This window comes from Paramisgurnus dabryanus, chromosome 6 (assembly GCF_030506205.2).
Source record: "Paramisgurnus dabryanus chromosome 6, PD_genome_1.1, whole genome shotgun sequence".
Classification (NCBI taxonomy): domain Eukaryota; kingdom Metazoa; phylum Chordata; class Actinopteri; order Cypriniformes; family Cobitidae; genus Paramisgurnus; species Paramisgurnus dabryanus.
In genome coordinates this window covers 19281274-19293421 of record NC_133342.1, presented here as the reverse complement: position 1 = coordinate 19293421, position 12148 = coordinate 19281274, and the positions used below count along the sequence as shown (strand labels likewise).

Below are 12148 nucleotides of genomic sequence, written 5' to 3'. Positions count from 1 at the left end.
AAGCAATGAACCATAGCAGCACATTTAAAAAGGCGGCACTTTACGGCCACATGTCCGTAAAGTGACTGTCTAGTGTTCAGTGTTTAGTCATTAATCATTAGTGAATATGTATTTATTGTGTTTAGATGTAAATCTCAGTTTCTGCTCACTACTTTTTGTTGAGTGTATAATAAGAGACCACACTTCTGACATAGTATAATATTGCAGTGTAGATGCTTAACAGCTGTTGAGGTTGTTCACAAACTTCTACATGTTAACACTGATAGATTATATTATACTATATGAGCCTTTCCCTACTTTCACACAAGTAACCAGCTCCACTTCCGCTGAAATACCCACAAAATAATCCCTCCAGTGAAACATTCTCTCCTGATTATCCCTTCATCTTCCACAGGACTGTGTATTTATGGAAAACTTAGTGGGAGGAGAAAGAAAGGGAAGATGGCAGGCAGCAGCATAATTGTGACATCTCTCTGCTGTGATGGTGGCAATTGAATTACCTAAGCTATCGGCTCTATCAGAGCCGATTTAAAATGCAATGAATACCATTGTTTCCGGTAAACGTTCCCAAATGTGACAAAGTACAGAGAGTTGGAGCTTAATACAGAGAAATGCTTGCCCATAGAGTCATAAAGTAATCTGTTTGAGGCTGTCAGCCACCATTTGTTGAGAGATCAATGTTGTGTGATCAGTGCTTTTTTGTCATTCAGTGTTAAAAAAGGATTGATTTGGTCTCTTAACCCTGGACTGCATGGTTCAATACCTAGTTCTCAACTGTGCCCATTTACACCAAATCACATAGTCAGTCTTTCAGTTTTTGGACCACTTTCTTACAATTATTCGGTATTACTGCTTACAACATAAGGAACCTGAATGATATAATCTATTCCTGGATAGTTTGTTTCCACATTTATTTTGTTTATTTATACCCAGAATGTTATACTAGTTAATACTATTTTTAAATGAGCAACAGGACTATTTAAACTCACTTTAAAAAGAAGACTTCTTCTTAAAATAAACATTGAATAAATGGAAATTACATTTAAAATATACCATTAAAATCTACTCTGAAGTATTTTGCCTGACTTTGCTTTTAAGCTTTAGAATCTATGATGTGCTTCTGATGTGCAAAAGTTGTTTTTATTCATCTGACTAATTTGGGGTAGGTTGTCTAAACTATTCTTGGTAATATATGGCTGCTAACCATACACCCGTGGCCAAAGGTTCTGAGAATGACACATGTTAATTTTCACAAATTCTGCTGCTTCAGTGTTTATAGATCAGGTCTTATGCTATACTGAAGTATAATTACAAGCATTTCATAAGTGTCAAAGGCTTTTATTAACAGTTACATTAAGTGCCAAGAGTCAATATTTGCAGTGTTGAGCCTTCTTTTTCAAGACCTCTGCAATTCACGCTGGCATGCTGTCAATCAACTTCTGGGCCACATCCTGACTGTTGGCAGCCCATAATCAATGCTTGGAGTTTGCAGAATTTGTGGGTTTTTGCTTGTCCACCCACCTCTTGAGAATTGACCACAGGTTCTCATGAGATTAAGCCCTGGGGAGTTTCCTGGCCATGAACCCAAAATTTTGATGTTTTGTTCCTCGAGTCACTTGCACTCTAAAAATGGCTGGGTTATTTTTGACCCATAATGGGTAAATATTGGACAGAACACATGCTGGGTTAAAAATGACCCAATGTTGGGTTGTTGTAATGCCACCATGGGGTATAATAACCCAGCAGTTAGGTTAAAACAGCCCAGCATTGGGTCAATTTTAACCTAGCGGTGTGTTCTGTCCAATATTTACCAGTTATGGGTCAAAAATAAACCAGCTATTTTAGAGTGTAGTTATCACTTTTGCCTTATGGCAAGGTGCTCCATCATACTGGAAAAGACATTGGGTCTCATTCACTCATTAAATTTGCATACAAACGTTTCAACTTACAAATCATGATTCAACAAAAACTTTCATACTAAAATTTATGTTAAATGCATACAAAAACATAAGAAAAACTTAGACCACATGTACGCAATGATCATGAACAAGAAAAAAAATATATAACATATAGGATATTTTTCCTTGCTCATGATTATTGCGCACGTGTGGTCTAAGTTGTTCTTATGTCTTTGCAAACATTTAGAAGATCCTAGTATGAAAGTTTTTGTTGAATCATCGTTTGTAATTTAAAACGTCTGTACGCACATTTTACGAACAAATTCGTGCGTACCCATGCTTAGTGAATGAGACCCGACGTTTCTCACCAAACTGTTCTTAGATGGTTGGGAGAAGTTGCTCTTGGAGGAAGTTTTTGTACCAATTCATAATGAGACAAACAGATTATGCATAATAACAGGAACATATTGTCTGTTTATTGTGTAAGTTACTGGTTTGGTTGCTGAAGCAGTTTAATGAAATGCATTTAAAGACATTACATCTTGGAAATGGTTTGACAGTTTTGCACCATGTTTTGCTGTGTCTTCTAATTTAGATGCATGTAACAGCTGCTGTTGTACTGTTAGCATGTGTTATTAGCATGGTTAAACCCTGCGACGTTGCATTTGTTGTATTTTCTAGTACGTATGGGAACTGTAGTAGGTATTGCAGAGGTTAATAAATACTTAATAAGACGTAGCCAAAGAGGTAGGTTGTAGCTCTGTTTCCAAGAAAGATCCAAGCAAGACAAACAAATGTAAGGATTTGCACTCCAGCACTGCCGCCATCCCATTTCCCATCCCACGTCCTCTATTCATTAACACGTTATGCTGTCAATATGCTGTGAACGAACTGTCTCACCATAACATCTGACACCAGACTTACTGATGATGCGGTCTCAAGCATCATATCAACCAATGTAGCGTTCTTTACTCATGCCCGTTCCCAGCAAAGTAGTAAATCAAGCATTGTGCGACGGGGCTGCTTCCAGGCTAGCAGTTTTCCATTTATTATCGAAGACAGTGTGACAAATATCACCCTTATCAAACCATCACACTGTTACCATATGTGGGTGGAGAGTCGGCCCATCTATTTAAAACCCTCTCCCAGTTCATCAGTATGCAGAGAGATCTCCTCAGCATTCAGCTCGTTGTAGTCCATATTATATAAACTTATAATGCAAACTTTATACTGTATGTCACCTCTGTTTAGAAACTTCAAGCACTCACAAGCTTATGGAATAGTTGAGTTTCTAATATATTATCCATATAAATCTACATCATTTTATTCAAATTTCTCTTTCCAGTTAATCATGGGATTGGGGACTCAGGGTGCTGAGAAGAAAAGCGCAGCTTCTATTGCTTGTTTCCTGGCAGCCAACGGTGCTGACCTCACTATCCGTAACAAGAAGGGCCAATCTCCTCTGGACCTGTGCCCTGACCCCAGCCTCTGCAAGGCTTTGGCTAAATGCCACAAAGAAAAGACCAGGTATAAACATCTAGTCACAACATTTTAATGTTTTCAGATTGTTTTCCTCTATTCATTTCCAATATGTATTTTTAATCTCTCCTCTCAGTGGCCAGGTTGGCTCCCGTAGTCCGTCTCTGAACAGTAATAATGAGACACTGGAGGAATGCATGGTTTGCTCGGATATGAAGAGAGACACGCTCTTCGGCCCCTGCGGTCACATCGCCACCTGTTCTCTGTGCTCGCCCCGTGTCAAGAAATGTCTCATTTGCAAGGACCAGGTCCAGTCTAGAACTAAGGTACCAGACACCCACCTCATTACATGGACAGACTCGCTGGCTCACAGTAAAGCATGTTGTTGTTTTTTTCCCTCGCAGATTGAGGAGTGTGTGGTGTGCTCTGATAAGAAGGCAGCTGTTCTCTTCCAGCCCTGTGGTCACATGTGCGCCTGTGAAAGTAAGTCAAGCTGTCACTCCCCTCCTCATCCTGTTCATGACACCACACCTCTTCCCTCATCGTCCCACGTGATTGTCTCTCATCCAGCCAAAAACACTCATTCTGTCAGCTGGGTTGTCAGAATATCACACATTCGCATGACTGTGATTGAAGACATCTGGGTGTGTGCACTAAGAGACGTAGGACATCATAGATCATCACAAGATGGGTTTATGATTGAATCACGCTAAAACTGTCTTGAATGTATCTTGGTCATATTTCAACCCAAAATATATGAAATAATGTTGTGCTTAAGTGCGACAAAGATTTTTAGGACCCTTAAGATGTTTTACATTGTAACATCTTCCCTCAAATTCGTATTACTGTAATGGGACACTCTTATTCTCCTCAATACAATATTTATTCAGGCTGGTAGTATTTTTTTTTTGTGTGCTGCTTTAAATTTTTACTGGGGCATTATGCTAAAGGAGTGCTTATAGCGGGCTTTGTGCAATAAAAAATTATTTATACTCAAGATTTATTCTTATTGCATACCTTTTTTGTGTGAATATTTACATGATTTTCCATTGGCTGCTTATTTTGTGTCTTACAGATTGTGCGAGCCTGATGAAAAAGTGCGTGCAGTGTCGGGCCGTGGTGGAGCGTCGCATACCTTTCGCTTCGTGCTGTGGAGGGAAAGGTATGGAGGATGCCACTGATGATGAGGACCTTAGTGAGTGAACTTCCACACGTTCCCGTTTTTCATTTCTCTTTACCTTTCTTTGCCTTCGTTCTCATGTCTCTCATGTTTAATATTTATGTTGGCCTTGGTTGGTGCTTCTCTGTTTCTTTTGCCCACACACATTTCTTTCCCATTGTTATGACTAATCTGCAATTTCCCAAATGTCTTTCGGTGACTCGAATCAGACACCGAGCCCCTCCTCCTAATGTATAATAACAGCCTGGAATGAGCTTCGTAACCTCTCTGGAATGTTCTTATAACATGCAATACGAAGTTATAAGGGTTTTTAGGGAGCCACTCCAAGCAAACAAGTGAGAACGAATCTCTTGAATTTATTATTTATCCAAACACATAGCATATTTCCATAATTGGACACGTCAAAGGGGCGATCCAAAGATTTAATCCAGTCCCATCTTATTTTGATTTGGTACTCATCACTTTTCCTTTATATGTCTCTCATGACACTGTCCATGCTCTCTTTGTGTTGGTTTAGTTTGAGTTCAAAGGGAAACTGGTGTGAGTTCACTTTTTAACAGTGTTTATTTATAGAGCAGGAGATCTGTTTCTTCTTAGCCTCGCTTAGATGTCCAGCACATCCATCCATGTTGACGTCTCTGCTGACCTACAGACATGCTCATGCAGAGTCCAGTCAACAGAGGAATGTAGCCCTTAGCTCTTATCTTGGTCTGTCTTTAGTGCCTGAGCTCTGTTTGTTGTAAGGCGCCACTTTTCCCCACACACACACACACAACTGAACAGCATCTCTAATAGTACTTACACCCACTGCTGCGAAATGCCACCATAGATGGGCGTTTCTCCTGCTTCAGTCACTGTGAAGCTCAGCTATTCTATGTTCCACTTTGCGGACCCCCGAGGTTCCCACGTATAAGAGGTCAATAACTCTAAAAGAGGAAGTGATAAGCCTTATGGAGCTAAGGCTAATGCCAGTCACCATATCACATGGTTTTAAAAACAAACATCCCCTAAATGTATCGTCAGGCAGATCCCATATTAGTGTTTGGAGTGAGGATTTTATAGTTGATCGAATCGAAGCGTTGTAGACTTCCCCTGGCACCTCAATAAATATCTCATTGTAAAGCCATAAATTTTCCTTTTATGGTAAATGTCTAATTTTCTACTAACTTCTTGCAGTTAAAAATTTCCCACTTTGTCAACTACTACTTTTCACACTAAACCATCATAAAATCTTTCTGGCCTCCTAACTTTTTGTTTCAAATATTTTTTTTGTAGTGAAATGCATAACTTGTCTATTAAATGATGGTGACTCTTGTCGCACTAGCAGCAGTGCTTTACATCAAGCACTTTGCTTTGTGAACGAGGCCTCCCATCCTCAAAAGCTCTTTTTAAGACAATCATGCTAACTTGCTCTTCCCTTTGCTCCCTTTAATCAATTCGTGACTGGAATTGATCATAGGCCAGGATGAATTGGCCCCCCAACCAGCAGCAAGGGTGCTTGCATTACATAACAATGTGACTGGTTGCTTCTCAGCAGGGAGCTCTAACTCTATGGCAGGGGGGTCGCAGGATCTTCTCCAGCCCAACAATCTGGCACTAAGTTGGTGTAAGTATCTTATCCTTCACCCCAGTTCTTCCTGCCTTAACTCCTTCCTGCTCCTTTGGGCTCAGTCCATCTGTCCGCTCCGGCGTACGCCAGCGTATCTCGGCGTCAAGTAAGACCTCAGGCCTGCTTGCAGCATTCTGCGCCGGGTGTTAGCATGGCTTGATTCCCAACAGTTTGCACCATATACACCACATGAAGTGCCAAAACAGAGACGAGACCTATATATTCATCCTCCAGTTATTTCCATGAATGCGGCAATAAGTTAGAATGCTCTGGGGTCTATTTAAGGCAAACTGGGGTCCGCTGTCACCTACTTGCATGATTTGCTGGTGACCTGCTGATAAATTTCTCAAAGCGCTCTACTTTACCTTCCAGCCAGTGGAAATATCCCAGCCATGCAGAGGGACAAAGACAACACTAATGTCAACGCCGATGTTCAAAAGTTGCAGCAGCAGCTGCAAGACATCAAAGAGCAGGTGAAGATTCTTAACCAGGCAATGTAGTCTACAACTATTTAAAGGATTGGTCAGTTTTCTTTAAAAAAAAAATCCAGATAATTTACTCACCACCATGTCATCCAAAATGTTAATGTTTTTTTTTTGTTCAGTGGAGAAGAAATTATGTTTTTTGAAGAAAACATTCCAGGATTTTTCTCATTTTAATGGACTTTATTGGAACCCAACACTTAACAGTTTTAATGCAGTTTAAAATTGCAGACTCTAAACGGTCCCAAACGAGGCATAAGGGTCTTATCTAGCGAAAGGATTGTCATTTTTATCAAGAAAAATAAAAAATATGCACTTTTAAACCACAACTTCTCTCTTGACGCGATGAAGTATTACGTGAGGTCGTGCTGGTGCGTCACACGACCAGAGGAATACGAGAAGTTGCGGTTTATAACTGCATATTTTAAATTTTTCTTGCCAAAGACCCTTATGCCTCGTTTGGGATCGTTTAGAGACCCTTGAAACTGCAATTTTGAACTGCATTAAAACTGTTAAGTGTTGGGGTCCATTAAAGTCCATATAAAATGAGAAAAATCTTGAAATGTTTTCCTCAAAAAACATAATTTCTTCTCGACTGAACAAAGAAAGACATCAACATTTTGTATGACATGGTGGTGAGTAAATTATCTAGATTTTTTTTTAAGAAAATGACCTAATCCTTTCACATTGTGTAGCAGTGACCCATTTAACATGTCTGCCTTCCACTTAGACCATGTGCCCCGTGTGTCTGGATCGGCTTAAGAATATGATCTTCATGTGCGGCCACGGCACTTGCCAGCTCTGTGGTGACCGAATGAGCGAGTGCCCCATCTGCCGCAAGGGCATCGAGCGTCGGATCCTGCTTTACTAGAGGCACGGTGTGTGCTGCTGCTTTCATAAGCACCGCTCCTGTATCGGCAAGGCTCTCTGTGTCTCATCTAAGCTAAGAGTCATCAGTGTTCGGTCATTTATATTTTGTCTTAAGCATCTGAAATCAGACTCCGTATTAGTCGGAGAATCCTTTTTCTTAACGCTTGGATTATGCCCACCGCAACAAGAAACATGAACTGGTCATGCAAGTTTCCACTTTTTTATGTATTTTCGTGAGTTCACCACAACCTAAAATGGCATGAACTGGATAACCTTTCCTCTTTATGATTTCGGTGTGTAATGCTTATGTGTGCTGATGCAAAAACACAGTTGTATCTGCAGTATCAGTGTAGGTCATGGTGACGTTATAAAATATGACTGAGGTTTTTGATGTTATGGAGCATCTTAAAGTGAGTGAACCTACCATTGCGTTTGAAATAATGTGTTAAAGCATCTTGTCATGTGAAATAAACATGCAAATTCAGTTTTAGCTGTACTTTTAGTACTGTTGCATGTTCCTCACTTGAAATTACAGTATATACTTTACAGTACTAGAGTATTATGGTCACACCCATGTTGGAGGTGACGTCACATGATCAGGTGCATGCTTTTCATGCTACCGATCTCCAAAAGATATGCATTTACTTATCATCATCATTAGTGGACTGTTCTCCAGCTCTCCTATGTAACAGATATTTAATATAAATGTTTGAAACTGCCAGTTTTGTGCCATTGTTCCAAAAAAGTAAAAGCATTTCATTACCTTTGGGGAATAAGGTGCTCTACCTTACTATAGTTAATTTATGTATTTTTCACTAGAATTAAATGAGCTGGAATATATCATCTAATATATTCTCAAGCTGAAATTATTAAAGCTTGGCAGCAAGAAAGCCTGACCATTTGTAGCTGAGGACTTGTTGTCAAGATGTATTTTAAAGACCTCTATCGCATTGCTTTTTCCATGTGGCCCGTTCCCATGTCTTCATCATGGAGACGGTTTGTTTTTTCCACTGCGGACAGACGTTTTTACTGGAAGCAAAAGTAGTTTCATACTTTCCCTTTTAAAGATTTGTATCATTTTAACATTAAAAGCTAGATGCACTAATATACCTTAATGGTAGTATTGTATTGTTATGGTTACTCAAGCGGTCTCTTTTGTACCTTATTTTCACTATACAAAAACTGCCCTGGTTTAAAAGACAACACTGATATGTTTTTCTTTCAATGAATGAATGAACGAATGAATGTTTGATGTATGCTGTACAACATTTATCATAGAATAACGTCTTTTTTTGCCTTGTATTGCAATTTTGCTTTTCAAATGCATTGCAGAATAAAGGTCTAACAAATAAGTGCAGTAAATTTGTCAAGTTTACTGGTGACAACACATGCGATTTTGCTGAAATGAAAATCATTTGATTGATATCACAATATCATTTTGTTTCCATGTTTAATTTTTTAGCACCGATATTATTGCTATTCCCAACCATTCCGTTTCACAATCTAATAAAATGATGGCAGGTAGCCTGTCGCACAAATAGTGAGAGGCTGACGGCTTGCGTATTTGAAATAATCCAATTAGACAAAACGATCCATGAAAGGTGCTGTGCGGTCATGCTTGAATACATTAGAAGATTAAACTTAACTCATCCATAGACAAATATCTAATGGAAAAAGGCAGCATGATATATTTCTTGAGCCTTGATACGGTAGTTACTGAGAGCTTTTATATTGCATCTATCGACAGATTAATTCATGTTTTGATGACAGAGTAGCCTCTTTCTGAAAAAGATGCATTAGCCAGTTAGCAAGTTCTCATCTTTCCCCCATAAACCTGCAGATCCTTAAATTTGACACGGTACATTACTAGTGATTTGTAACATCTGAAAATTCATTCTTGGCTCTTATCTCCTTGTTAATATCCCACGCTCCGCAGAAGTGTGTTTTGAGCTGTGCTGCATCAGCAAACAAGTCGTCGGAGCGTTTTGGACTAAGAACAGAACCTACTGGGCCGCCTCGAATGATGAGGCTGATTAAAGAAATGGGTCTCTGTAGGATGTGCTGACATACAGATAGCCATATGTCTTTCAGACGGCAGCCATGCACCACATTGAAGTGTCTGTTTAGTTTACTATTAGTAACTGTTGGGACTTTCAAGATGACATTTAATCGGATTATTATATGAATAGATGGATTGATTTGTTGGTTTTATTTTTCCCATAAGGGGGTTGTAAGTTTCCATAAATAAGTTTGTGTTAGACTGAATGAAATGTGCCATGTAAATTGTCCATAAATGTTTTACATTAAATTTAGCTGTTGCACTCTAGTTGAGCACCAATGAGATTGAGGTAAAACTAATAACTGTAATATAAAGATGTTACGCATCAACTGAACAGGGTAATCGAAAATAGATTTTTATGTATTACAAGTAGACAAATGGTTGTGGTCCAGTGTCACAAAAACCTGCCCTGCATGACTAAACTATTGGCTTGTACTTCAAACACTTATTGAAAAAATATTAATGAATAATTTTATAAAATATGCGAATAAATTATAGTAATTATATATTACTTTCAAAAGATGATCTGCTGTGAATTTATGAAAAGTTTTGATGCGTTTTCGTTAAGATATTAAACAAAGAGTGTTTTGGAGGCATGATAGTAAATTTCTTCATTTTTTGAGTTGGGTGTGTAAGTCACCAAATCCAACCTTATATTATTTTAATCCGTGTCGTGTTACCTAAGTAGGGGTGTGCCCCGGCATCCTGGCCAAACTTGCCCATTGGCCTACTAATCATCCCCATATCTACTAATTGGCTATGTCACTCGGTCTCCTCTCCACTAATAAGCTGGTGTGTGGTGAGCGTTCTGGCGCAATATGGCTGCCGTCGCATCATCCAGGTGGATGCTGCACATTGGTGGTGGTCGAGGAGATTCCCCCATTCATATGTAAAGCGCTTTGAGTACTGAGAAAAGCGCTATATAAATGTAACGAATTATTTGTAGCAGGGATATGTGTTGATAAAAAATATTAATCTAACTTAAAAAAAAACAATGAATGACAGAGCCAAAACCAAAAAGCATTAGGTTGTGCCCCGCTCTCACCTACACTATAAAAAATGCTGGGCTATTTTCAACCCAAAATGCTGGGTTGTTTTAACCCATTGTTGGGTCATATATAAAAGAATTCTGGGTTGATTTCAACCAAGCGTCTGGGCTTGTCCCTTTTTGACCCAACGCTTGGTTGAAAATGCATTTAAATATGATTAATGGTTTTGTATATTGGCAAACGACTCCATATATCTTGAGATCTGGTTGGTATCATATGGACATTAAACATATTTTACATGCCCTGTAGAGAATTTACTTTATTTCTAATTTCAGATGATGAAATAACAAGGCCACTTCTCATTCATTCATCCCTAGTCTTAGCGATACTTCACCCAAAAATAAAAATAAGGCTGTTTGTTCACAAACATTGCTAAAATTTCTCCCTTTGTGTTCAGCAGAACAAAAATTTATATAGGTTTGGAACAATCATTTTTGGGTGAACTGTCCCATTAAGGGACACTACAGTTTAGTGTCATGCATATGCAGTAGATTAGGAGATTTTGGAAGAAGTAGAGTGCTGCAGGGAAGACGTATTTTTGTAGACCTGGGGTGCCCAACCCTGTTCTTGGAGGGCAACCGTCCTGCAGATTTTAGCTCCAACCTCAATCAAACACAGCTGAAGCAGCTAATCAAGGTGTTCAGGGTTGCTTGATAATTACAGACAGGTGTGTTGGAGCCGAGCAGAAACTGAAGTCTGCAGGACGGTAGCCCTCCAGGAGCAGGGTTGGGCACCTCTGTTGTAGACCAACACTGGTTCCTCACCTTAAAGCCCATTCATTTTTCCAGTAGACTTTGGGTTTATCGCAAAAAATTAACACTTACACATTTTACACATCTCTACATTTTCTAGATTATCTTCACAGATGAACACAACTTTTATGAAGTCTAAATGCGTTTACTAGAAATGAAAAGCTATTAAAAACATATTTCCTGATAAGGGAATACTCTTGAGGATGAATGTTTGTTGGGAGTTGTGCCAATGTTGCACTGTTTTTTAGATTTTCATGTGTGATAGCATTTAAAGTCTGTAGTCCTATGTAGCAACTTGTTAGCAACCACCCTTTTAAAGACACATGTGTGTATTACTGGTGTGTTTTATGTTGTAGAATAAAACCTACCCAGTCTCACAAGGTTTTGTGATATAGTCACATAATTTTTTGATTCTTTTTTCGTGATATTATCACAAATTTCCGTGTTTTTTCGTGATCGTATAATGAATTCCTGTTTCCGTGTGATTGTCACGTATTGGTTATTCAACTGCTTTTTCCTATTTTCAAACCATTGTCGCTTCGGTTTAGGGTTAGATTTGGTGCTTGCATTAGATTGTCACTTTATGTATTGGTTTATATACTATTTTTTCTGATTTTCTTTTTATATGTCGCCTGGCATTAGGGTTAGAGTTGGGAAAGGATGTAATTTTATGTAAATCTAACCCTAAACCGAAGCTACAGTGGTAAGAAAATAGGAAAAATCAGTTAAGTAACCAATCCGTGATAATCACCGAAAACAGGAATTCGTTA

At 38.9% G+C, this 12148-nt stretch overlaps 1 protein-coding gene across 3 annotated transcripts in view; it reads left to right on the top strand.

The window, feature by feature from the left end:
* mib1 (MIB E3 ubiquitin protein ligase 1) overlaps positions 1-8880 on the top strand; it is a 56848-nt gene extending 47968 nt beyond the window's left edge. Inside the window, exons 16-22 of one of the 3 annotated variants that reach the window (XM_065269961.2) lie at positions 3244-3425; positions 3514-3703; positions 3782-3860; positions 4453-4572; positions 6092-6163; positions 6539-6639; positions 7379-8880. In XM_065269961.2, coding sequence (XP_065126033.1) covers positions 3244-3425; positions 3514-3703; positions 3782-3860; positions 4453-4572; positions 6092-6163; positions 6539-6639; positions 7379-7519 — 885 coding nt within the window. In that variant the 3' untranslated portion in view covers positions 7520-8880. Of the gene's footprint in view, positions 1-3243; positions 3426-3513; positions 3704-3781; positions 3861-4452; positions 4573-6016; positions 6164-6538; positions 6640-7378 lie in introns of all 3 variants that reach the window. The other 2 variants (XM_065269960.2, XM_065269962.2) reach the window with 2 other exon arrangements.
* The last annotated feature ends 3268 nt before the right edge of the window (positions 8881-12148 follow it).